Source organism: Leucoraja erinacea, chromosome 4 (genome assembly GCF_028641065.1).
Source record: "Leucoraja erinacea ecotype New England chromosome 4, Leri_hhj_1, whole genome shotgun sequence".
Lineage (NCBI taxonomy): Eukaryota > Metazoa > Chordata > Chondrichthyes > Rajiformes > Rajidae > Leucoraja > Leucoraja erinaceus.
In genome coordinates this window covers 43,976,149-44,003,895 of record NC_073380.1, presented here as the reverse complement: position 1 = coordinate 44,003,895, position 27,747 = coordinate 43,976,149, and the positions used below count along the sequence as shown (strand labels likewise).

Sequence of the window (27,747 nt, the reverse complement as noted above, 5' to 3'; positions counted from 1 at the left end):
AAAAAGGTCGCCATGGAAAAAAATCTATACTTGTTTTATTCGTAGGTTTAGTCGTAGTAGGTCGGCATGTTAGTTGTAGGTAATCGAGGGTAGTCAAAGGTAGTCAAAGGTGAAGGTAGTTGGAGATAGTCTTCATCATAGTCAAAGGGAGGTTGAAGGAGATCGAAGGAGGTCGTCTTCACTCTCCACTATTCGGTGTCCAATTTTCCCAAAGTTAGTCGTAGCTAGTCGTAGCGAGTTGAAGCTCGTCTTCAACATAGTCGAAGGAGGTCTTCTACATGTGCGAGGGAGGTCTTCAACATGTCATTTTTTAAAACTCTTCTAAACTCACCAATTAGGTCGCCCAAGTGCGACAGCCTCTTAACTGTGGTTGCTCTTTTAAGTATTTCTTGGCAAACTGTAACCTGGCCATCCTATTTTTGCAGCTAACCAGTGGTTTGCATCTTGCAGTGTAGCCTCTGTATTTCTGTTCACAAAGTCTTCTGCGGACAATAATCATTTACAAATCCACACCTGGTTCCTGACGAGTGTTTCTGTCAGACTGGTATTTGGGGATTTTTCTTTATTATAGAGATAATTCTTCTGTCATCAGCTGTGGCGGTCATCCTTGGCCTGCCAGTCACTTTGCGATTAGTAAGCTCACCAATGCTCTCTTTCTTCATAATGATGTTCCAAACAATTGATTTTGGTAAGCCTAAGGTTTGGCTGATGTCTCTAACAGTTTTATTCTTGTTTCTCACTCATAGTGGCTTATTTGACTTTCATTGGCACAACTTTGGTCCTCATGTTGATAAACAGCAATAAAGGTTTCCAAAGGTGATGGAAAGACTCGAAGAAAGACTAGGTTTTGAGAGCTCTCTTATACTTGCATTAAGGAGGCACTTAAACGCACCTGAGCAATTCCAAACACCTGTGAAGCCATGTGTCCCAAACATTATGTGCCCTGAAATGGGGGGGACTATGTATAAACACAGCTGTAATTTCTACATGGTGAAACCAAAATGTATAAAAAATACCCTTTAATAAAATCTGACAATGTGCACTGAAACTGCATGTGAGGTTTTCTATTACAAATCTCAAATTGTGGAGTACAGAGGCAAATAAATAAATGATGGGTCTTTGTCCCAAACATTATGGAGGGCACTGTAAACCCTACGAGTAAATAAAAAAACTTGTTTTTTTTAAGAACCGTGAAAAAAAAGTGTTTATTTTCACTGAATGGTGCCCGGATTAGGGGATATTAGCTACTTGGAGAGGTTGGACAGATATGGATTGATTTTTCCAGGGAACCAGAGGTTGCAAGGAGACCTGATAGAATGATACTAAATTATGAGAGACATAGATAGAGTAGACAGTCAAAGTTTTTTCCCAGGATGAACAAATCACCTGGAGTGGCCGCGGGGGGGGGGGGGGGGGGGGGGGCAGGGGTGGAGCTGCTGCCTTACAACGCTTGCTGCGGCACAGGAGACCCGGGTTTGATCCCGACTATGGGTGCTGTCTGCACGGAATTTGTATGTGTTCCCCGTGACTGCATGGGTTTTCTCTGAGATCTCAGTTTCCTCCCACACTCTAAAGACAAACAGGTGTGTAGGTTAATTGGCTTGGTGTATGTGTAAATTGTCCCTAGTGTGTACAGGATAGTGTTAATGTGCGGGGATCGCTGGTCGGTGCGGACTCGGTGGGCCGAAGGGCCTGTTCTGCGCTGTATCTCTAAAACTAAAACAAAATTAAATACTGTTAGGCATAGCTTTAGGGTGAGAGGAAATCTGGGGCAAGTTATTTTTTAAGCACAGGATGGTGAGTGCTTGGAATACGCTATCAAGTGTGGTGATTGAGACCGATATGATACAGGTAGTGGCATTTAAGGGACTTTTGGATGGGCATATGGATATTTAGGGAATGGAAAGATATAGAACAAAGGAAGAGTCGGCATACTTTGTAACTTTGTTAGTGCCGTAGGTGGCCGCTATTTGTATACCTTGGGTATGCAAGCAAAGAATTCCACTGTGCCTTGTCACATGTTACAATAAAGTATTCCTTTCCATGTTGCTTGTTGCACCAAAGATAATGTCTTCTGCGGGAGATTTACATCAGAAAAAAAGTACTGAGGCTGTTGAGAAATTTCTTGGTGAATTTTGAATTCAGTGAAAGTATTTGATTAAAATTTCCATAAAGAATAAAAGTTGATCTCAAAGTTGTCCGAATTTAGTTGAGAATTATTTTTTAAAGAGCATGATTGTAGAAAATAAAATGGCTTTTGTTGGATGAGTTTTGCCAGGATAGAGTCTTTACTCAGTTGGATATTTGAAAAAAACAGGCGTTTACTTTTCTATTTCGCCTCGTTGATATGTATTCAGTCTTTTGTTAAAAAGTGCTGACTTTTTGGGACGTGGAACTTTTGAAATTGTGGGTGAACAGATCAATTCTGCAAAAAGAACAAACAATTATAAATGAAAGTCAATTGTAAGGTCAAAAATGTAATATTAGCATGAATAGCTCTGTAACAATAAAGCTGAATCAGACCCTTAAGTCTTTTCATAGACACAATGTTGAGCATATATAACTAAGCAGAGCAACAGTCAACAAAGCCATTGAATGTCTAACTCCATTGCTAAAGCAGTCGAATACAAATCTGGATAATTCGTAACAAAGTTGATTGGACTTTGCTGTTAACTGAACTATGACCAGTTTTGATTGATAAAATGATTCCTTATGCGTATAGCTTTGAGCTATTAGGAGAGAATCGGAAATCCCAGCTTTTAAACCTGGAAAGGAGTCAGCTTCGCAATATTTTCACAGAGACAAACAACAATGCTGAAAGAATTGCGAAAGATGCTCGTGAAACACTGCTTTGAACTGAATAGCAGGGAATGCCAGAAGAGAACACGGGTGCAAGCTACAGACAGATTAAGATTGTTGCCAGGAAGTCATCCTTTACACAGAGTAATTACCAAATGGCTCGGACACCCAAGATGAGTTTTGGAAGTGATTTTTGAGCATCATTTGCATATTGAAATTGGGAATTAAGCACCTCTCAACAAATTAAAAGTTATTGGTGAAATTACTTATCTCATTTATGATAAGCAAATTGTTTTGTAATCATGGACAAGGCGAGGATTGATGTCGGCAGCAACATGTAAGGAAAATAGAACCTAGAATTCTGTTCGGCCTTTACTTCAGGTGGAACAAAAGAATGTTGGCCTGGAGATAATAAACATGTCCACGGAGGTGGGGATAAAGAAATGGAGAGCTAGGTGATGTTGCTGAAAACAAAGATTCTATGACTTTGTGATTGATAAAAGAAGGTGATGGTTAAAGTTTGGTTTCTGAAGGCTTGTGTGGGTTCAAAAAGAACTCCCAAGGCTGTACATTGTCAAGTGAAAATAAAAAAAAATCCAATTCCAAAAATCTAAAATGTAAACTGAAAATGCTGCAAATGTCAGAGAATTGAACGGTAGGTGTCTTGCCTTAGCTGGAGGCCCCCCTAGACCTCGAGGCCCTAAGCTTAAGCTTGTCTAGCTTATAGGTAAATCCGGCCCTGCCTCCTGTAATGGGGCGACCAGAACTCCATGCAATACTCCAAATGTAGCCCAACTAGGTCCAATATAGCTGCATTATGACTTCTTGGATCTTATACTCAATGTCTCGACCAATGAATGCAAGCATACTATGTCAACCATGTGTTACCACCTTCAAGTAGAAAGGAAATACAAGAAAGGGATGGAGGTCTGGCTCCTGTTTTATGAAACTCACCCACTTCTTCTTCTTTGTTTAGTGCACTTGGTCGATGTTTGGAATGTTATCGAGGCATTCAGAGAAAATGGACTAAATACAATGGATCCGAATGCTGAACTTAGTGTGGCTCGTTTGGAAGCTATCATCTCCACAATACTTTACCAGCTGAACAAACGAATGCCGACCACCCATCAGATAAATGTGGAACAGTCCATTAGTTTACTGCTGAACTTTCTGCTTGCTGCTTATGATGGGTACGTTTTCCAGCAGTTTCTTGTGGCACAATCAGCTTAGTTTTCAACTTTTGTTAGTGACTAGACCAAGTGTCACACGGGAGGCCTAGTCCCCCAACGCAATATTGCACCGCCCACCCATAGCCCACACAGGAGGCCTGGTTACCCAAGGCACTATTCCACCACACACACACAGATATACATCAAATCTGAAGTAAACTTGACAGGAATGACCATGGGACAAAGGTGCGTAAGGTGATGTAAAATTGTATGCGCTACCGTTTTTGGCGTAGGTCCCCCCCTTTATTCCCAAATCTTGAGTTTTTAAGTTTAAAAATGTTAAATTTGTAAAATGTAACATCAAATGTGAAGAAACTTGATAGAAACGACTACGGGGGAAAAGCTGAGTTGCAAAAACATTCGCACTATTGTGTACCGTTTTGATTTAGTTCCTTGTTTTCACAGACAGACAAACAAGATGAGACTTTTAATAGTGTATATAGATATTAAAATTTTAATTGTCAAAACCCAGTGGGATGTTTTAACATTTGTGCAAAAGAGTCATTTGGCCCATATTCCTCTAAACGTTTTCTTATCCATGTACTTTTCCAAATATTTTTCGAACATTGTAATTGTACTCTAGTCTACTCCTTCCTCCGCAGCCCATTCCATGTACCCACTAGCCTCTTTGTGAAAAACCTGCCCCTGTCCCTTTTGTAAATCTTTCCCACCTCAGCTTAAACACACACCATCTAGTTTTGGACATGACTACGCTGGAAAAAGGACTGTGGCTATCTGCCCTAATGTATGCCCTACATATTTTTGCAAACCTCTAAGTTCACTGTTCAGCCTCCTCCACCCAGGGAAAGCAGTCAAGTCAAGTCAAGTTTATTTGTCACATACACATACGAGATGTGCAGTGAAATGAAAGTGGCAATGCTCGTGTCTTTTGCACAGCCTGCAGTATTTCCTTATAACACGAGTGGTCCAGTCCAGACAGCATTACTGTGAATCTTTTCTGCACCTTCTCTGGCACAATCACATCCTTCCTGTAGCGTGGCGACTGGAACTATGAGTGCATTTATTCTCTATACTGGAAGAAGACTAAGCTGAATGCTAACAAAGGTCCCAGACCTAGTGCCAAAATCTGAGAACAGACTCTTTGTGCAATCGTTAAATAGTTGCTTTAGAGGAACGGGAATTATTTACTATGAGAGGGGACTGTGGAGCCACTTCCAAAGGACAGCATCTCAGCAGTACATGGTTGCTACAAGTTGGTCTATAAATTATAATCCAAAGACACTATTAGAGCAATTGAGCTCTCATAGTCAGACCGCGCTACTGTAGAAGTTGTAATGCTGACCATCAGGTATTGCATCATGATTGGGTCCACAAAATGCAAATGGAATTGGGCATTATTTCTGTGCTGGAAAAATATAGTCTCCCAACTCCATACAAAATTCTATCAAATTCAAACTGAGTTGGGACATTTGTTTTCTCAGCAAATTCCTCAATCTAAGAAGCATTTCATTTCAAACCTTAGCAGCAGTCAAACTGGTGTGAACTTTGCCCTCTACTAGGATGGCGCTGCACAATCCTTCCACCTTAACTTGCTTAAAATTCCTTTGAGTAGAATTTCACTGATTCAACATTGTCTTCTAAATTATATTCTGTGTTAATATTGGGACTGCATTACCGGCATAGTAGTATAAGAAATTGATCTCTTTAGCATTATATATTTCTTTAGTTTAGAGATACAGTGTGGTCACATGCCCTTTGGCTCACTGAGTCTGCGTCGACCAGCGATCACTCCGTACATTAACACTATCCTACACACTAGTGACAATTTACAATTTTTGCCGAGGCCAATTAACCTGCAAACCTATATGTTTTTGGAATGTGGGAGGAAACTGGAGCACCCGGAGGAAACCCATGTACAAACTCCGTACAGACAGCACCCGTAGTCAGGATCGAACCCGGGACTCTAGTGCTGTAAGGCATGTTTGTGGTGAAGCACATGAATTTTAGGATTAGTCCAGTTAAAGGAAAAATAAATCATTGTGGTGCCTTTTTGGATCCCTTGAAGAGTATCCTAAAGTACTTTACAGCAGATGAATTAGTTTTAGAGTACGGGCACTTAAGTACTGTGAACTCCCAAAAACAGTAGTATGATAATGATCAAACAAACAGTGGTGGAAATGTTGATGGAAGAATAAAAACAGACCAGGATATAGATTTTTTTGGTGAGTGAGTTTTGTAAGTGTAGTGCATTGCAAGTGTCTGACATTAGTGGTACGTTCGTGGGATGCAGCATCTGAACTGGTTTTTATTGATCTTGCTGACTAGTCTGAGTTCGGTAGTTGTCACAATGATTGAAGCATGTCAAATTCCTATTGGTCCAACGTCCCATTCCTTTGCACTCGCTCGGTTACCCTTCAAATTCTTTGCCCTCATATACTTATCGAATGTCACAATTGAACCTGCCCCCACTACTACTGGCAACACATTCCTCATTTTACCACTCACTCTTGTCGATGTATTTCTGACTATGTGTGGAAGGCCACCTCACCCCTGCAGATAAAGATTACCTTTTCACTTTCGCAAGCCAACCTGGTCCTTTCTCTAATATGCCTCTCCTGCAGTTTCTCAGCTTAGTTTTAGTTGTAGATAAGTTGCCATCTGCCAGCATCAGTTTCAACTACAATGTACCACATTTTTAAGACGTGTAAATTAATCCTAAATAATGCAGACTAAGTGTAACTGGTCCTCACCACTTATGAAATTCACCCTCTGCTAATGTGTGGTTTGTGCTTGACATTGCAGTTGTTATAATAAGCAGGAACCACAATGTTGACACACCATCACAAACTGTTCTGCGAGATCTCAAGACAGAGATTGATAGCTTTTGTGTAAGGGATCAAGGGTTAATCTGAGCCAGTGTTGTGTGCTCTTTTGATAGGCACCCCATCCACAACCATTCATACACTCCACCATCACGTTTGTGTCACAATCCTTTTATGCAAAGTGTATGAGTAATCTGATTTAGCTCACAATCTCAAGACACAGAGGAACAATTATAGACCTTAGAACAGTACATCATAAGAACAGGCCCTTTGCCCATAATGCCTGTGCTGAAAATGATGCCAAGACCATCAATGATCTTACCTGCATATGCCTCATAGCCCTCCATCCCTGCATATCCAAAAGTATTTTAAATGCCACTAACAGATCTTCTTCAACCACCACCTCTAGCAGCACATTCCAGACCCTCACCACCCTCTGTGTAAAAAAAAATTGCCTCACACACCGTTACACTTTGCCCCTCTTGAAATATCTCAAACTCAAGGATATTTTCCCAAGATAACTTAAAACAGTTTTTTTTTTCCATATTTCTTGCAACTAAGAAGGGGGCCATGTCCACCCATCATATCAAAGGGCCTGTTTCCGTGCTGTATCTTTAAACTAAACTAAATTTTACTTCGGAGTCACGTGAGTGACTACGTGAAGAACCCACCCAGCGCGCAGGCGCGGCATTACGTCAGCAGTGCAACAGCGGCAGCAGCTGGAGCCAGGCTCTCCAGCTGCAGCATAAAGACAAGACCTCAGGTAAGTGCCCTTTTTGTTACAGAGTCGCTCCTGAGAGAATCATGGCCTCTCGCAAGCGACCAGCCAGGAGGACTGCCTGCCCAACTCCACCCGAGGACGGGTCCATAGCGGGACGGCAGCCTCTCGCAGCGGAGGAGCCTTTTCAACGCTCCCGCTCACCCGACACCGAGCCGCCCCCAGTGCTGCAGATTTCAACGCCCCGCACAGGGAGGAAGGCGACACATAAAACCGACCGGCCGGTGTCCTCCGATGAATCGGAGGAACGGGAACACTCTCCCCCACCGAAAAGGGGAGACGCTCGGATCAGCTGCATGAGGCAGCTCCTAGAGCGAATGATAAACGAGGAGATGCGGCATCTCCCAGGAGGACGGGCTTTAGCCTCCTCCTCTCCACACCCTTCTGTACCCTCTATGTTCGAGGGCAGTAAGGGAGGCCAGGACTGGGCTGGCCTATCCCAAGGGCAGGCGGAGGATACCATCAGCATGCCGGGCGTGCCGGAAGAAGAGCTACTGGGTGTAGTGGGCCGATATGCAGCGCCCCCAACAACTGGGATGGTGTTGCCACCCAGAATGGCGGCCACCATAAACAGGCTGTCCAACAACCCGCTGCAGGACAAGGCTGTCCAGCAGGCCCTTGACAATTACATAGCGCCAGAAAATTGCGAGGCGCTGAGGGTCAAAACGGTCAATGGGCAGATCTGGAACCAGCTGGGGCAGCAAATCAGGGCTCAGGAAGTCAAAATGCAGCGAGTCCTGAAGCTCCACTCAGCAGCCGTCACCGCCTTTGCTCGGTCCGTTGGGGATGAAGACCTGACCATACCCCAGCAGGATGCCCTCGCACTGATGTGCAGCACCACCTATGAGCTAAATAGCCTACGGCGGGACAACATCAGGCCTGCCCTCAACCCAACATATGCCGGCCTCTGTAAAGCTCCAGCGCCCGAACGACAGGCGCTGCTATTTGGTGCGGATCTGGCCAAAAGGCTGAAGGAGTTGGAGGAGGCGGCAAAACCAGTAGGCCTCATGAGGGCAGGGCCAGGACCGAGCAGGGTGAAGACACCCAGTTGGCCGCACGCCTCGGCAGCCACCAGCAGATACCGAGCTGGTGAAAGCCTGGTGACCGCCTCCCACTACCCCCAGAGCTCTTTTTTAGAGCGGGGCCCAGGGCGGAGCCGTGGGAAGATGCGCCGCCCCACCGCAGCACCAACACGGACAACCTTGGGCCAGACCCACCGAAAACGACCCCACAAGTGAACATGGAGGTAGGTGGGTCTGGTTCCTGTCAACATACACAGACAAAGGGTGTAGTATTAACAGGGGGACGTTTGAGGTTCTTCAAGCATGTTTGGTGCTCCCTTACTAACAATAAGTTTATACTCAACAGTATTAGTGGATACAAAATTGAGTTCAAACCAGGCGTAGAACCGCCAGTTCAGCACATGCCCCAAAGGGTGTTCCTTCCCTCGGCAGTTGAGAAGGTAGAAGGACAAGCTGAACTTGATCGGCTCGTGGCTAAAGGCATCATAGAAATGACCACACACGAGCCGCAAGAATTTGTATCAAATATTTTTCTCAAAACCAAAAAAGATGGTGGACGTCGCATTATTATTGATCTGACGTCACTTAATCAGTCTGTTGAGTATCAACATTTCAAAATGGAGACATTTGTCACTGCCAGACAACTGATCTCCAAGGGATACTACATGGCAAGCATAGATATCAAAGATGCTTACTATTTGGTACCCATTCATAAAGATTACTTTAAATATCTGAAATTTATCTGGAGGGGCCAGCTATGGCAGTACCGAGCTTTGCCCAATGGTTTAACGACAGCTCCCAGACTATTTACGAAAATTCTTAAAGTGGCCATGAAGAAATTGAGAGAACTAAAACATTTAGTTGTGGCCTATCTGGACGATGTTCTCATATTAGGAAGAACACGGGAACAAGCTGTCGCAGGAGTGTTAGCCACTAAACAACTCCTTGAAACTTTGGGTTTTATCCTTCACCCAGATAAATCAATATTGGAGCCTACTACTAACATGGATTACCTAGGCTTCACTATTGACACGATTCACATGACTGTCACTCTGCCCAGAGACAAAACAGTTTCACTCATTGAAGCTTGTAGCCATTTAATTGCTACACCGCAACCTAGAATACGGCATGTAGCCAGAGTTATTGGCTCTATAGTAGCAGCATTTCCGGCTGCCCAACATGGGCCCTTGCATTATCAAAATCTACAAAGAGCAAGGACTCATGCATTACGCCTTCATAGGGGGCATTATGATCGCAAAATGGATTTACCCGCTGAAGCCAAATCAGAACTTCAGTGGTGGGTTGACAATATTTGGCACAGTCACAGTCCTATCGCCGTAGCCAATCCTAACATAACCATTGCAACGGATGCCAGTGCTTTAGGCTGGGGAGCTACTAACTCCATAGACAGCACAGGTGGCAGATGGACTAACTCAGAGGCATCGCTACTACAATCACTGGGCATTAACTTTTTGGAAATGCTCGCCGCCTTTTATGGGCTAAAAGCATATGCATCTGATATGCGGCACGTGCATGTTAGAATCATGATCGACAACACTACGGCAGTATCTTATATCCAGCACATGGGTGGCATTAAATCAGTATCATGCGACAAATTAACTGCTATAATCTGGCAATGGTGTGTCGAGAGACATATTTGGCTATCAGCTGCCTATTTACCAGGCAAGCTAAATTTAGTGGCGGACACCAGGTCACGAAAATTCAACGACAACATCGAATGGATGTTGGACCCAAAATTATTTGCTAAAATTGTCAAGCAATATGGTACGCCAGATATAGATTTGTTTGCGTCTAGGTTAAATCACCAACTACCCATGTATGTGGCTTGGGAACCAGACCCAGAGGCAGCAGCGGTAGATGCCTTCACGCTGGATTGGGGAAATTTCTTTTTCTATGCTTTCCCTCCCTTCTGCCTCATCAGTCGGGTACTCCAGAAAATTCAGGCAGACTCAGCCTCTGGCATTCTGGTCGTGCCCGACTGGCCTACCCAACCATGGTTCCCAATGTTCCACGACATGGTGGTAGAGACACCTATGGTCCTTCATCACCACCCCCAATTATTGACTCACCCGGTAACTGGCATTAGCCATCCATGCCACCAAAAATTGAAACTCCTGGTTTCCAGATTTTGAACAGGCCTTACCGGGGATTGGGGTTATCAGACAGAACAATCACCACCATGTCGGCATCCCTGCGAGTTTCCACCAAGAAACAGTACCTGACCTTCATCAGGAAATGGGAACAGTACTGTCTGGACGCAGGGACATCCTACAAGACGGCTTCGATCTCGGATGTGCTGGAGTTCCTGGCCCACCTGCACCATGATCTCAAGATGAGCTACAGTGCCATCAATACGGCTCGGAGCGCACTGTCCGCATACCTCATGCCGATAGGACAGCATAGTGTGGGATCCCACCCTCTGGTCATCAGACTCCTTAAGGGGATCTTTAATACCAAACCCCCTACACCTAGATACACTCACATGTGGGATGTGAGTGTAGTTCTGACACACCTTCGAGGTTGGCCTCCGGTGGGATCCCTGAGCCTGGAACAGTCCACTTATAAGACCCTCATGCTCATGGCGCTTGTCTCAGCTCAAAGGGTTCAGTCGCTCCATCAGCTAAATCTGAACTACATGGTGACCACCCCAGATACCATTACTTTCACCATGCCGGGGTTGGTAAAACAAAGTAGACCAGGTACATCAAACTCCCCGTTGATCTTCCGGGCTTACCCTCCAGAACCTAGGCTGTGTGTGGTGACCCACCTTCATCATTATCTAGACACAACCCAAACGCTTAGAGGGAGAGAGAAAGCCTTATGGGTTAGCCACAGAAAGCCTTTTGGACGGGTTACCAGCCAGACATTATCCAGATGGTTGAAACAGGTCCTCAACATGGCAGGGATTAACACAAATGTTTTTAAATCCCATTCAACCAGGGCAGCGTCCACCTCAGCGGCGGATAGGATGCAGGTTCCCCTAGACCACATCCTCAGAGCAGCGGGATGGTCAAGGGAATCGACATTCCAACGATTTTACAGAAAACCGCTGATGGAACAGGACGTCTTTGCGGATAGCATTTTAGAAACCGCAAAGTTATGATTTAAAGCCCATGGGAGCTACTTTTTGTTATAGTTAATAAACATTTCTTTTATAACTAAACAAACTTGTTGGTCTTTAGCTACCACTTCCTCCCTCGATGATCTTTCGGCAGTGAGTGATATAACTGTTACACGGTTTGAAATCACAGACCTTTGAAGTCTTCACGTAGTCACTCACGTGACTCCGAAGTAAAATAGTAAGATTAAACGAGTACTTACCAGTACGAAGTTTGATCTGTATTTTATGAGGAGTTACGATGAGGGATTACGTGCCCTCCGCTCCCACCCTCATTATATAGATCAAATTCGGACTAATGTCTCGTTGGTCTTTACTATCTTTACTTCAACTAGTGTCTATCTGTGATTCCACACCGCTGCTTGGAAGTATGCCGCGCCTGCGCGCTGGGTGGGTTCTTCACGTAATCCCTCATCGTAACTCCTCATAAAATACAGATCAAACTTCGTACTGGTAAGTACTCGTTTAATCTTACTATTAAATTAAACTAAATCTCTTCTAGCCCAAAGAGTAATCCCTTTGTCAATTTTTGCTGTAGCTTCTTTTCGCATTCCCATCAACAACATCCAAATAATAAAATAGAATAACACATCTCAATCAAGTTCCAAGTCTGATTTATTTTAAACCACGAATCACTGATATTCAAGTCAGCACATACCATGGGAAAGAAACAAACCTAAAAATTAGGTAGACAAAAATGCTGGAGAAACTCAATGGGTGAGGCAGCATCTATGGAGCGAAGGAATAGGTGACATTTCCTATTCCTAACGCTCCATAGATGCTGCCTCACCCATTGAGTTTCTCCAGCATTTCTGTCTACCTTTGATTCTTTCAGCATCTGCAGTTCCTTCTTAAATCTAACAATTAGGTTCTGTTGTAAAATGTTAAGATTGTGGAGATAATTCAATAATCTACAACTATAACAACTGAGGTAAATGACGAAAATATTACATTTATTTATGAAAGCAAATTAGCTTCATGTTTCTTTTTCATTAGATAAATGATTGAAAGCCGTTGTTGTTTAAAATATCACATTGTTATTGATTTTTTTTTCTTTAGTGAAGGCCATGGCAAAATATCGGTTTTTGCTGTGAAAGTGGCGTTAGCAACAATATGTGGAGGGAAGATTCTGGATAAATTGAGATGTAAGTTTTGTGCAGAATGATTGCCATAATGCTTAACTTTTTTATGATTTACACTTGCCTCCAAATTGAGGTAAGAAAGAACAAGTTGTCTTTATATACTGCCTTATATAAACCAGGCATTATGTCAAAAAGAGATATAGCACGGAAACAGGCCTGTCAGCCCATCATGTCTAAGCTGACCATTTAACAATCATTTAGTTGATTAACAGCAAAGTCTAATAAAGAATAGTCTAAGGGCCACCAAAAAGTTAGACGATAGTCCACCACTGCTCTCTGGTTGTGGTAGGATGATTCAGTTGTCTGATAAAAGCTCGGAAGAAACGGTCCCTGAATCTGGTGGTGTGCATTTTCACACTTCTATACCTTTTGCCTAGTTGGAGAAGGAAAAAGAGGGTGTGGCCAGGATGCGACATCCCTAATTATGCTGCTGGCCTTGCCGAGGCAGCGCAAGGTGTAAATGGAGCCAATAGAAGGGAGGCTGGGAGAGGGGAGAAGAAGGATGAATGATCATGCTGGTGGCCTTGCCGAGGCAGCATGAAGTGTAGATGAAGTCAACGGAAGGTGGGTTGGTTTGTGTGATAGTCTTTGCTGCATCCACAATTCGTTGCAATTTCTTGCAGTCTTGGATTGAGCTGTTCCCAAACCAAGCTGTGATGCATCCTGATAAAATGCTTTCTATGGTGCATTTGTAAAGGTTGGTGAGAATTGTAGGGGACATGCCAAACTTCCTAATGTCTGTGCCTGTGCCGAACGTGATATCATATTAAACTAATCCCTTCTGCTTGCACGTGATTTATATCTCTCCATTACCCTAAAAGCCCCTAAACGGCACTACCCTATCTGCTTCCTTCACCATCCCTGGCAGCACGTAAAATGCAGCTACCTCAGTTTGTAAAAACAAAACATGCTCTACGCATCTCTTTTATACTTTCCTCTTCTCACCCTAAAGCAATGTCCTCTAGTATTTAACATTTCCATGGTGGGCAGTGTGAGGTTTTGACTGTCTACTCTATCTGTACCCCTCGTAATTTTATAAATTTTGTCAACCTACGATGCTCCAAAGAAAATAACACCAGTTTGTCCGATTTTTCGCCTTATGGATAATACCCTCAAAATCAGGCAGCATCCCAGTATACCTCTTATGCACCCTCTATAAAGCTTATAATGGGGTAACCAGAGCTGCAATCCACCTAATGGAAAGCCTCACCAAAGTTGAAATGATGAAATGAAATGATTCAATTTATTGTCATTGTCAGTGTACAGTACAGAGACAACGAAATGCATTTTTAGCATCTCCCTTGAAAGGGAGACACAGGGCGTCGCGGTGTGCCCGCGCCTGCCGCCGTAAGTTATGCCACAATGTGATTTTCTGACACGTACTCAATGCAAGTGTACCATACACTTTCTACCACTCCATCTACTTGCATTGTTATTTCAGGGAGCTAAGGACTTGGACTCCAAGATCTCTCTGCACATCAACGGGCCTGACATTAACTGTATACTTTCCTCTTGCATTTGACCTCCCGAACTGCAGTTGTACAGAGCCCTAGTGAGACCACACCTGGTCCCCTAATATGAGGAAGGACATTCTTGCTATTGAGGGAGTGCAGCGTAGGTTTACAAGGTTAATTCCCGGGATGGCGGGACTGTCATATGCTGAGAGAATGGAGTGGCTGGGCTTGTACACTCTGGAGTTTAGAAGGATGAGAGGGCATCTCATTGAAACATATAAGTTTGTTAAGGGTTTGGACGAGCTAGAGGCAGGAAACATTTTCCCAATGTTTGGGGAGTCCAGAACCAGAGGCCACAGTTTAAGAATAAGGAGTTAGCCATTTAGAACGGAGACGAGGAAACACTTTTTCTCACAGAGAGTTGTGAGTCTGTGGAATTCTCTGCCTCAGAGGGCGGTGGAGGCAGGTTCTCTGGATGCTTTCAAGAGAGAGCTAGATAGGGCTCTTAAAAATAGCGGAGTCAGGGGATATGGGGAGAAGGCAGGAACGGGATACTGATTGGGGATGATCAGCCATGATCACATTGAATGGTGGTGTTGGCTCGAAGGGCCGAATGGCCTACTCCTGCACCTATTGTCTATTATCTCACACTTGCCCAAATTTAAAGCCCAGTGCAATTTCTCTGTCCATATCTGTCCACCCTAAGTTATGATTGTTATCAGAGTGAGTGATGGCTGGTGGATTGCTGTCCTGTGTTGATGGGGAGAGGAATGAAGTGGTTAAGAGTCTAGACCCAAAACTTCACCCATTCCTTCTCTCTAGAGATGCTGTTGTCCCGTTGAGTTACTCCAGCATTTTTTGTCTCCCTTCGATTTAAACCAGCATCTGCAGTTTTTTCCTACACAATGTAGTGGTTGCGGCAAGTTGGTAAGGTTAGTGGGGACGAGTGATTTGAAAAGACCCGTTTTTCCTTGGCAATGATGACAGTAACTGGAATCATTAAGTTAACAGGTGGACGGGCTAGAAGGGAGTTCAAAAATGCTTTATAGTCATAGAGTGATAGTGTTGAAACAGGCCCTTCGGCCTAACTTGCCCACACTGGCCAACATGTCCCAGCTACACTAGTCCCACCTGCATGCGCTTGGTCCATAACCCTCCAAACCTGTCCTATCCATGTACCATGGGTGTTATCATTCATATTATTGTAAGTTTTGAGTATAGGAGCAGGGAGGTTCTACTGCAGTTGTACAGGGTCTTGGTGAGACCACACCTGGAGTATTGTGTACAGTTTTGGTCTCCAAATCTGAGGAAGGACATTATTGCCATAGAGGGAGTGCAGAGAAGGTTCACCAGACTGATTCCTGGGATGTCAGGACTGTCCTATGAAGAAAGACTGGATAGACTTGGTTTATACTCTCTAGAATTTAGAAGATTGAGAGGGGATCTTATAGAAACTTACAAAATTCTTAAGGGGTTGGACAGGCTAGATGCAGGAAGATTGTTCCCGATGTTAGGGAAGTCCAGGACAAGGGGTCACAGCTTAAGGATAAGGGGGAAATCCTTTAAAAACCGAGATGAGAAGTACTTTTTTCACACAGAGAGTGGTGAATCTCTAGAACTCTCTGCCACAGAGGGTAGTTGAGGCCAGTTCATTGGCTATATTTAAGAGGGAGTTAGATGTGGCCCTTGTGGCTAAGGGGATCAGGGGGTATGGAGAGAAGGCAGGTACGGGATACTGAGTTGGATGATCAGCCATGATCATATTGAATGGCGGTGCAGGCTCGAAGGGCCGAATGGCCTACTCCTGCACCTAATTTCTATGTTTCTATATTATCATTCAGCAAGTCGTCACATGTCTCAAACATACAATCTAAAAGCCTTAAAACATAACATTTGACAAGCAGTAGTCCTCAGGGTTATAGATTGAATGTTTGGAAGTGGGATTAAATCAAATGACTCAATTCTTGCTTGGCAGACACCGTGGGCCGAATAACATCCTCTTTGATTTACATTTCTATAATTATAAATGAATTTAGTGGGTCAGGGCTCACAACGAAACCTGGTGATATCATCAATCTGATAATATTAAAATATTCCAAAGACAGCAGATCGACATTTAGTGAGAGTGATGTTTGACTGACTGTTTCGCTGTGTCTCATTAGCCTACATATCTGAAAAACAACACATTTCTTTGTTGCTTTCATCTGAATTTCCCTTTTGGGAGCTGCTATTAATTCAGTAAGTGAGCTGCTAGATCGCTGTACTGTTGGTTAGTTGAAACCACAACAAAAGCCCGCTGCCACTTATTTAAAAAACAAGTCAAATCCACACTGAAATGAAACATTTAGTGGAATGAGATTGTTCTCTGTGGATATCTTCTTCAGCAGACCTCTGTAGCTTTGATAAGATACATTAAAATGCTGAGAAGAAAACATTATCACTGAGAGCATCGTGGTTAAATCAGTATCATCCAGTTATTGCACTTGTGTGATGGTGTAATCCACATTAGGCAGGAAATGGTGTTGGATCCACATTAGGCAGGAAATGGTGCTGGATAGACTGATGGGACTGAAGGCTGATAAATCCCCAGGGCTTGATGGTCTGCATCCCAGGGTACTTAAGGAAGTGGCTCTAGAAATCGTGGATGCATTGGTGATAATTTTCCAAAGTTCTATAGAATCAGGATCAGTTCCTGTGGATTGGAGGGTAGCTAATGTTATCCCACTTTTTAAAAAAGGTGGGAGAGAGAAAACTGAGAATTATAGACCAGTTAACCTGACATCGGTGGTGGGGAAGATGTTGGAGAATTATAAAAGATGAGATAGCTGCACATTTGGATAGCAGTAACAGGATCGGTCCGAGTCAGCATGGATTTACAAAGGGGAAATCATACTTGACTAATCTTCTGGAATTTTTTGAACTAGGAAAATGGACAAGGGAGAGCCAGTGGATGTAGTGTACCTGGACTTTCAGAAAGCATTTGATAAGGTCCCACATAGGCGATTAGTGGGCACAATTAGGGCACATGGTATTGGGGGGAGAGTGCTGACATGGATAGAGAAGTGGTTGGCAAACAGGAAACAAAGAGTAGGGATTAACGGGTCCCTTTCAGAATGGCAGGCAGTGACTAGTGGGGTACCGCAAGGCTCGGTGCTGGGACCGCAGCTATTTACAATATACATCAATGATTTGGATGAAGGGATTCAAAGTAACATTAGCAAATTTGCAGATGACACAAAGCTGGGTGGCAGTGTGAATTGTGAGGAGGATGCTATGAGAATGCAGGGTGACTTGGACAGGTTAGGGGAGTGGGCAGATGCATGGCAGATGAAGTTTAATGTGGATAAATGTGAGGTTATCCACTTTGGTAGCAAAAACAGGAAGGCAGATTATTATCTAAATGGCGTCAAGTTGGGAAAAGGGGAAGTACAACGGGATCTGGGGGACCTTGTACATCAGTCTATGAAAGTAAGCATGCAGGTACAGCAGGCAGTGAAGAAAGCAAATGGCATGTTGGCCTTTATAACAAGAGGAATCGAATATAGGAGCAAAGAGGTCCTTCTGCAGTTGTACAGAGCCCTAGTGAGACCACACCTGGAGTATAGTGTGCAGTTTTGGTCCCCTCATTTGAGGAAGGACATTCTTGCTATTGACGGAGTGCAGCCTAGGTCCACAAGGTTAATTCCCAGGATGGCGGGACTGTCATATGCTGAGAGAATGGAGCAGCTGGGCTTGTACACTGTGGAGTTTAGAAGGATGAGAGGGCATCTCATTGAAACATATAAGATTGTTAAGGGCTTGGACGCACTAGAGGCAGGAAACATGTTCCCAATGTTGGGGGAGTCCAGAACCAGGGGCCACAGTTTAAGAATAAGGGGTAAGCCATTTAGAACGGAGACGAGGAAACACTTTTTCTCACAGAGAGTAGTGAGTCTGTGGAATTCTCTGCCTCAGAGGGCGGTGGAGGCAGGTTCTCTGGATGCTTTCAAGAGAGAGCTAGATAGGGCTCTTAAAAATAGCAGAGTCGGGGGATATGGGGAGAAGGCAGGAACGGGGTACTGATTGGGGATGATCAGCCAATGACTCCAATCCAAGTAAGGTTTGGTTGCAATCACTGTGCTTGAAATGTCCAATAAAATGCCCTGTACAAGGTGATTTTATTACAAGAGTATTTGTGTATACACATGATAGGTAGTTACCTTTAAATTATGTTAATACTGCTGTTTACATGTTGATACTGCCATTTATATGAGACTCATGGCAAATACAATGGCCTTCTGTCTGGAAAAACATAATAATTGTTTTGACCAATGAAATCTGGCTTCATTAAATGAAATCAACTTTTTCCATGGGTTGAGAGGAACAGCTTTATAATAAGTTAAACAGAGCTAGGTTGGACATGTCCATCGCCGGAAATCATGTGTATGGACATAATTCTCTTATTTTCATGTTATTTCTGCTATTTTCATTATCATGTTATTTTCTATACTTCATCAGCAATCAGCACTTCTTTTGAAATGCAAATGTCCTAATTCTTGGAGATAATTTTTTCTAAACCAGCCTCCCCATTTGCAGTCCAAAGCATTTTTAAAGGTAGTCCAAACTATTGTTGAAACTGTCATTTTGTTCCCAGCTGTTCGAATTTTTAGCAAAATCTTAATCTGAGTAGCTGAAACTCTCTTGTGTTGGAAAAATGCAGTTATTTTGAGAACCAAGAATTGGGTTCTTGGTCTTCCTCAGGAAGATGTGTTATATTAAATCCATTTGTTTATAATATTTACATGTGGGCTTTGAGAATTTTGTAGGTTTGCACTTCCTTGCTGCAGCAGATGCCATACTTTTATTGCCAGGTCCTTCAAAATTGCTCCTGTCATTTCCACTCCTGAACTTTAAGTTACTGCAACATGGCCATTAAAATCTTCTGTTACAACTGGCGGCGTGATGACACAGCGGTAGAGCTGCTCCTGACAGCGCTAGAGACCCGGGTTCGATCCTGACTACAGGTGCTGTCTGCACAGTGTTTGTACGTTCTCCCCGTGACCTGCGTGGGTTTTCCCCGGGATCACCGGTTTCCTCCCAAACTCCAAAGAAGTACAGGTTTGTAGGTTAATTGGCTTGGTATAATTGTAAATTATCCCTAATGTGTGTAGAGAGAGTTAAGGGCCTGTCCCACTTGTGTGTCATTTGCGCGTCATGCAGATGGCGTGCAAAGATTTTGTACATCCCAAAATTCTGGGGCGCCGCGCGCGACCACGTGTCACTGCCTACGTCACCATGCACCATGCGTACGTAATCGTGCAAATGACGCCCAAGTGGGACAGGCCCTTTGATGTGTGGGATTTGCTGGTCGGCGTGGACTCGCTGGGCCAAAGGGCCTGTTTCCGTGCTGCATCTCTAAAGTCTAAACTAAATTAAACTTATTTCCTGCTTTAATTCATCAATACAATAGTTAGGATCATGTTTCACACCACCAGCTTGCTGAATTAATCCAAATGATGTTATGTGAAGGCCCATTTTTAGTATTTCAGATAGGGACGGTGGGACCGATCATTGCTGTTTTTTTTTCAATTGGGTGGTTAAAATCCAAAGCTAATTTTGGGTGTATATGCAGGGATATGGATCACTTGCAGGCAGAGGAGATTGTTTCGCATTATGTTCAGCATGAACATAGTGGGTTGAAGGGCCTGTACTTGTGCTGTATTGTTCTTGTACCTCTACCATACTTAGTATGATAGCGCCTAATGTATAGTAGGATTGTCACTGAACTATATGCGAACAAAGAATTTCACTGTATATAGGTACATGTGACAATAAAGTGCCTTTGAACCATTCGTTCTATGTTCTTAATTTAATAGAAGTGTTTTTTATGTTGCTTGTTTGGAAAATCTTTTATGGTTTTCATTTTTTTCTAATATCTTTCAGATATTTTCTCCCAAATATCAGACTCCAATGGAATAATGATACATGCAAAGTTTGATCAGTTTCTACGAGATGTGCTAAAGTTGCCAACATCTGTATTCGAAGGTCCTTCCTTTGGGTACACGGAGCAAGCATCAAGATCATGCTTTTCCCAGCAGGTGAAGATCCATTAACATTTTTTATCTCTCCATCTCCGGCTGAACAAAGTGTATGCATATCAATCTACTTTTATTTTATTTGTTGTTTATAACACATTGTGAGTGATCTATTTGAATCTGATGACATGGATATCCGATAAGGCGAAAGCTATGTGGAGGCACAGGAGCACATACTGTACTTACATACTATCATGCATTAGAGTCATTGAGTGACACAGTGTGGAAACAGGCCCTTCAGCCCAACTTGCCCACACCAGCCAACATGTCCCAGCTACACTAGTCCCAACTGCCCGGCTTGGTTCATATCCCTCCAAACCTGTCATATCCATCTATCTGTCTAACTGTTTCTTAAATGTTGGGATAGTCCCTGCCTCAACTATCTCCTCGACACCCGCCACCTTTTGTGTGGGAACAATTGCCCCTCAAATTCCCATTAAATCTTCACCTCAAACCTACAGTATGTCCTCTGGTCCTCAATTTGCCTACTCTGGGCAAGAGACTCGATCTATTCCTCTCATGATCTTGTACACATCCTCCTGCATTCCAAGGAATAGAGTCCCATCCTACTCAACCTCTTCCTAGCAACATCCTTGTAAATCTGCTCTGTACCCTTTCCAGCTTGACAACATCTTTCCAACAACATCGTGCCCAGAACTGAATATAATGCTCTAAAATGCAGCCTCACCAATGCCTCACCAAGGCACATTATTCTATAATGAGAATTAGTTCTGCTATAACAATAGTTGAGTACCAATATTAGAGTTTCAGACTAGCAATAACAAAGTTAATTTTCCTGCAAGATTTTCAAACCTAAATGTTTTCAATAGCAATGCATTTATTTTCGTTATTGCAGGCTAAAAAATTAATGGCTTTATTTTTCATTGTTTAATAGAAAATTGTTGCACAGGAGTCAATAGAAACAATTGCGTGTTATTTTCAATGGTCGCCCAAGTTCAAACTAGTAGCTGTGTTCCAAGGAGATAATGGTGCTTGAGGTTGCATGGAAACAGATTTTTACCCATGTATACTGTTTCAATCCAAGACAGCTTTTTTTTCTGCTTGTTGATTTCCAATGTAACTTTTAACCAGCTCTCTAGTACACAATCAAAATCATGTTATGACTAATTTGGCCGGGTGCAATGCATCTAATGTTCCCGCATTCCTCACGTGTGTTATATCAAGTTTGTGTTGTGGAAACACATTACAGCAGAACAACCTGCTCTTGTTCTTGGGTAAGACTATTTGGCTTGTTTGCATGTTCCAAACATGTGGATTGTACTTTTCTTTTAGGATATTCACTGGAAAATAGACACTTTAAATTGTAAATGCTTTTATATGTTTCATCTGTACAAAGAATATTATAGGTTACTTTAATGCTATATGTGAAAGTCACATAAGGGTTGAGAGTTTCAATTGTGGAGTTGGTAGAACAACATTGGCAAGTTTCTCAGTTGAACACTGCTCTGAAACAACCAATTTCAGCACCGTGTTCTCTAATAAGCGAGTTCGGTATTCCGACTGCGCATGCCTAGGTCATAGGTCAATGTAAGCATTGTATCGAACCGGGTCTCCTGCGCCGGGCTGCAAGCGTTGTTGAATTGCTACTGGAGTTAGCGACACCAGTTCTTCCTTCTCCACTGGTCCATGCAGAAGGGCAGCCAGACGTGCCCATTCCTGTCCCGTGGCGGCCCCAGATGCAGCGGGGGGGCGGGGGGGGGGGAAGCCCCTCTCCCGTTACCCAGTCCCTGCTTCCTCTCTCCTGCCATCTATCTCTTTGACCGCTGCTCCTTTGCGGGAACTGCTGCTCAGTGATTCCTGTCGCTGCACCGACTGAGGCTGGAACTCCGGGTCTGGGGCGAATCACACCTGCCCTCCCCCACCACTGCCCCAGAGCCGACGGGCCAACCGACAGCCGTTGGAAAAGACAAGAGGCGCAACCGACGGTCACCAGCCCTGCCGAGGTTGCTCTGTGACCTGTGACGATGCTGAGGGATTTGGGTCCCACTCACTGTGGGGGAGGGCAGGTGCGATTCTCCACAGACCCGGAGCTCCGGCCTCAATCAGTGCAGCGACTGGAATCGCTGAGCAGCGGTACCCGCAAAGGAGTGGCAGTCAAGAGGATAGATGGCAGGAGAGAGGAGGCAAGGTCTGGGGGACGGGAGAGGGGTTTTTATTGGGCAAGTGTCTGCAGGAGAGTTCCGCTGTCATGTCGGATGGCCCGGCGGGGCGGCTCTTCTTCTCCGCGCTAATATTTTTACACATTAATACATTTTACACTTTTTTACACAAATCACAAATAAAGATAAGAATTTACATACAGTTTGTGCACCCAGCACTTCATTCGCTTTTTCGTTATAGCGAGTGACCTTTGACAAAGCCCTAGATTCCTTGCGTTTTTCGGAATACCGAACTCACTTATTGATGTTTTGCAGGTTTTATTATCTAGTACAGCAAGTGCAATTTTTGTAACAATCTTTATCACAATGCAAGCAAATCTCTTCTAGTTAAAGGGAAATGTATGAATGCTGCAGTAATGGGAAGGGGTTGGGACCCTGCTCTCAGGAGCTGGGAATGACTCAGACAGGCTGGAAACAACAAATGTTCCTTGTCTATTTGGTCTTGCTGCTGCTGGAAGTTGAGAGCGTTTATTTGAGATCATAGGAAGTCAAGACATCAATAATGTCAAAGAATGGAGTTTGACGCTGCTTCTGTAAAGCCCGGTTGAACTGTAAAAAAACAGAGGTTGAAAATTCCTCAGCAAATGCATTTTTGTGTGTCAGAGTGATGGAGTTGTGCAGCACATAAATTGGATCACCAGCCCTTCTTATTCTTCAAGTCCACCTGCACTAATACTGTTTGCCCATATTAGGTCTGAATCCTTCCAACTTCCAGTGCCTGTCTAAAAGTCTCTGAAACGTAGTAATTGATTCCATCACTTCTTCTGGTAGTTTGTTCCAGATATCAGCGACAATCTCTTTAAAAATGTCCCTCAGATCTACTTTAAATCTCTTTCCTCACCTTAAACCTTTGCTCTCTAGTTTTTGAAACCCCTACCATTGGTGAAATATTCTGACACATTTCCCTCTCTATGACCATCATAATTGTATATACCTCTGTCAGGTCACCCTTCAGCCTCCTTCACACCAGGAAGAGCTAGCCCAGTCTAGCCAATCTCTCCCCATAACTGAATTCCTCAAATCCAGGCTATATCCTCGTGAATCTCCTCTGTGATCTCTCCAGCTCTACCACTTTCTTACTATGGTGTGGTGATCAGAACTGCTCACAATCCTCTAAGTACAGTCTAACCAGTAACTTTACAACTTTTATATTCTACGAAAGCAAGTATGTTGTTATCCTTCTTCCATACCCTATCTATCTGTGTTACCACTTGCAGGGAACTATAGACTTCACATGGTCCCTATGTTCACCTGCATTCCTCAGCCCCCTACCATCTACTGTATATATCCTGCTCTTTTTCGACTTCTCAAAATGCATGAGTATGCAACCTTCACATGGTCCACCCTGTTTCGACTAATGCAATCAACCCGATGTGCACAAGCAAATAGATGTAGTTTTTCATGCCACTTGATCTGCAACTTTAGGCTGAGCACGCCATACGCAAGAAGAAGGAGACTTATCAGGTTAATTTCCATCTGTAAATGCTCAGCCCAACTTTCCATTTGATAAATGTCATGTATTATGTTGCCTGGAAATGCAATGGAGAATGAAAATCATGTGGACACTAAGGAACCCTGAAATGTTACAGTATAATATTGACCGGCCTGAAGAAGGGTCTCGATCCGAAACGTCACCTATTTCCTTCGCTCCATAGATGCTGCCTCACCCGCTGAGTTTCACCAGCAATTTTATCTACCTTCTTATAATGTTGTTCTATCTCTCTACACATGATTTTTGTTTTATTTTGAATTTGTGTGAAAAGATTATTTGCCCATAGATAGATTAAAAATGGGCTGTATTTATTTGGTCTCTTTCCAGCACCCATCCGCCAGGTGATTGTATAACGTCACAAAATGTAGGCAGATCCTTGCTATACATATGCTATTGTATTTAGCCCAGCAGCTCCCAGAATATTTTTTTCCATGATCTGAATCACTCCAAAGAAGCTCCCAAATATTTCAGAGGTCAGTGATAACCACAAACAACTCTACTTCCACCAACTTATCTTTTAATATCGTAATAGAAAATAAAAATGTACACATTTTTATTTCCTATTATGTTATTAGAAGATAAATTAGTGGAAGTAGTGTTGTTTGTGGTTATCACTGACCACCAAAATAACTTGCAGATGTTAGCAGAAACAATCAGCTCAAGAACTTCTCAACGTTGAAATGACATTAACTTTCCCGTGAACTGTTCAACATCTAAAGCATCTGCACATTCTTAATGCCTACCATTGTATCTTCAGCTCATGTACGCCAAACCTCGGTTAATTTCTCCCTGTCTGGCACTTTGTGGCTCGAGGCCTTAACCGAAACGTAAGGATTTCAGCCAAATAACTTGGCGTGATCATTGTTGTCAATGCAAGGCACCAAACTCACAATACAGACGTAACTATACACTGTACTCCTGATGTTTACGCCCAACTGTGACACCAAATGATAGAAACATAGAAAACAGGTGCAGGAGCATTCAGCCCTTCGAACCAGTACTGCCATTCAATCCAAAATCAGTATTCCATTCCTGCTTTCTCCCCATATCCCTTGATTCCATGATGGACAACAAAAGGTAGAAAGAGCCTGAAGACAAATTAATCAGCAGAGAAGGGAAAGGAAGGCAGGAGAATGGGGTTGAGAGGGGAAAATACTCAGCCATGATTTAATGTCGGAGTAAACTTGATGGGCCAAATGGCCTAATCCTATAATTTATGAACTTAGGTTGTGAACCAAGGTTGAAAATGCAGAGAAGCAAAATAATGTTCAAAGCTATTGCAAATAAAGAGAGGTTCAGAGAAAAACAAACAGGACATTTACTGAAGGGTCAAGATCCACCAGCACTTGGAAAGGCAAGGATAGTGAACATGGCTTTGTCCATGATAAATCATGTCTCACAAATTTGATTGTTTTTTGAAGAAGTGGCAGAGGATTAATGAGAGCAGGGCAGCAGATGTCTATATTGGCTTCTGCAAGGTCTTTGATAAGGTCTTCCATGATAGGCTAGTCCAGAAGGTAACATCATGTGGGATCTAGGGTGAGCCATCCAATAAGATACAAAATTAGCTTAATGGAAGGAATTTGGGGGTGGTAGTGTAGGATTGTTTTTATAGATTGAAGGCCTGTGACCAGTAGTGTGTTTAGTTTTGTTTTAGTTTTGGAGATACAGTATGGACACAGACCCTGTGGCCCACCATGCTGACCAAAGATCACCCGTTCACACTGATTCTATATTATCTCAGTTTCGCATCACACACACAAGGGGCAATTTAAAGAAGTCAATTAACCCACAAATCTGAACGTGTTTGCAATGTGGGAGGAAACCGGAGCACCTGGAGAAAACCCACACAGTCAAAGGGAGAACATACAAACTCCATACAGATAACACCCTAAGAAGTCTAAAGATAAAGACTGTTTTGTAATTGCAAGTTAATCAATGTTTATATTGTTATATTTTAACGCTAGCCTTCTTGTCACTGTTCCTCAGATCTCCTCAGCACCTCCTGTTTGGTATTGGTTTATTATCATGTGTACCAAGATACAACCTAAAATTTAGTTTTGCGTGCTAGTCAGGCAAATCATAGCATACACGAATGCACCTGGTAATTCAAAAGAGAAAATAAAAGAAAGTGCAGGTAAAAGAATACAATGGCTACCACAAGGTAGATTGAAAGATGGGGCATTTATCCTTGGCATACGAGAGGTCTGATAACAGCAAGGGACAAACTGTTCTTGAATTTGGTGGGATGTGCTTTCAAGATTTTGTGTCTCCTGCGCGATAGGAGAGGGGAGAATAACCAGAAGTGAATGATCCTTGATTATATTGGCTACTTAACTGAGGAAGAATGAAGTGCTGATGGAGCCAATCATGAGGGAGTGTGTAAATGGGAATGATAGCTGATGAAGGGGAAGAAAGTGAGAGATGAAAGAACCATGGGATAAATTGGATCGAGGTGACAAAGTAAAATATGGGGAAAGGATAGAAGCAGCAAATTGGGAAGGGTTGTGGATATTGAAGGGAGGAAGGGTTGTGGATATTGAAGGGAGGAAGGGCTGTGGATATTGAAGGGAGGAAGGGTTGTGGATATTGAATTATGAAAGAGGAAAGTGGTAAAGTTGGAAAATGAATGGTTGTGGAAAAAGAGGAAAGGGTTCGAGTATGAAATGGGGAAATGAAGAATTATCAAGTCCTACGCCTCAGTTTGAACAACACACTGGAAGATCTTTGAGTAATGTAAGGAATCTTGAAAACCAAATAATTTGCCCTAATAAGGTTATTGTTGCTGAAAACCAGATCAGCTGATTGACTCAAGTCTTTTTTATGCTGCTTGTGGAAACAAAGCAAATCCAACAAAGCAGTGCCCAAACTGATTTGGCATCGTTTCCATCAACTGAACATTATTCAACATCATCTTTATAACTTAATCGTATTAAAGAATGTCGGAGGGCCCAGGCTTGAAGTGAGAGGGGAGAAATTTAAGAAGGACCTTGGGCAGCTTTTTTCATTCAGAGAGTAGTCTGAATTTGAAACGAGCTGCCAGAGAAAGCCACAGAAGCAGACACAATTATGACTTTCAAAAGACATTTGGACAGATATAGATAGGAAGAAGGGTCTCAACCAGAAACGTCACCCATTCCTTCTCTCTAGAGATGCTGCCTGTCCCACTGAGTTACTCCAGCATTTTATCATATATCTATTAAAACTCTGTGTGTGTGGGTGTACAGCATTTTGCATTTGAAACACATCTCCTCGAAAACCAGACGCACAAACGCAGAGATTTTTACAATTTCGGTAGAGATTTAACTTACGACTGCATAAATGCACTCCTCTCTAAATTTGGTCAATTATTTCCCCAGATTTTGAATAAAATTGTTTACAATAGCCACATGCCCACCAATCAAGGCCCACCTGGTCCCGTCCCCCCGCCGCTGTGGTTTAAAGGCGCAGAAAGATCGAGAAAGTTCTGCAGAACAATATTCTACATCTCTGTTCCGCGATAGGATCTTTCTTCTGCAGATCTCGGATCAGCGGCGCCTCTCGCGCTGAACCTTTTCCTCACTGCTGGCGCAGCTCGTGAAGTCCCGCCCCTCCCAGCTGTGGGTTTCCAGAGAGTCAGAAGCCGGTGCTTCTTTGCTGTCAACGCTCGCTCCTG

The 27,747-nt window shown here is 43.2% G+C and overlaps 1 protein-coding gene across 18 annotated transcripts in view; it reads left to right on the top strand.

The window, feature by feature from the left end:
- Positions 1 to 27,747, top strand: part of dtna (dystrobrevin, alpha) — a 223,332-nt gene that overhangs the window by 95,358 nt on the left and 100,227 nt on the right. For all 18 annotated transcript variants that reach the window (XM_055634132.1, XM_055634128.1, XM_055634137.1 and 15 more), the window contains 3 exons: positions 3,776 to 3,989; positions 12,810 to 12,895; positions 20,269 to 20,423. In XM_055634132.1, the coding sequence (XP_055490107.1) occupies positions 3,776 to 3,989; positions 12,810 to 12,895; positions 20,269 to 20,423 (455 nt within the window). The remainder of the gene's footprint in view (positions 1 to 3,775; positions 3,990 to 12,809; positions 12,896 to 20,268; positions 20,424 to 27,747) is intronic.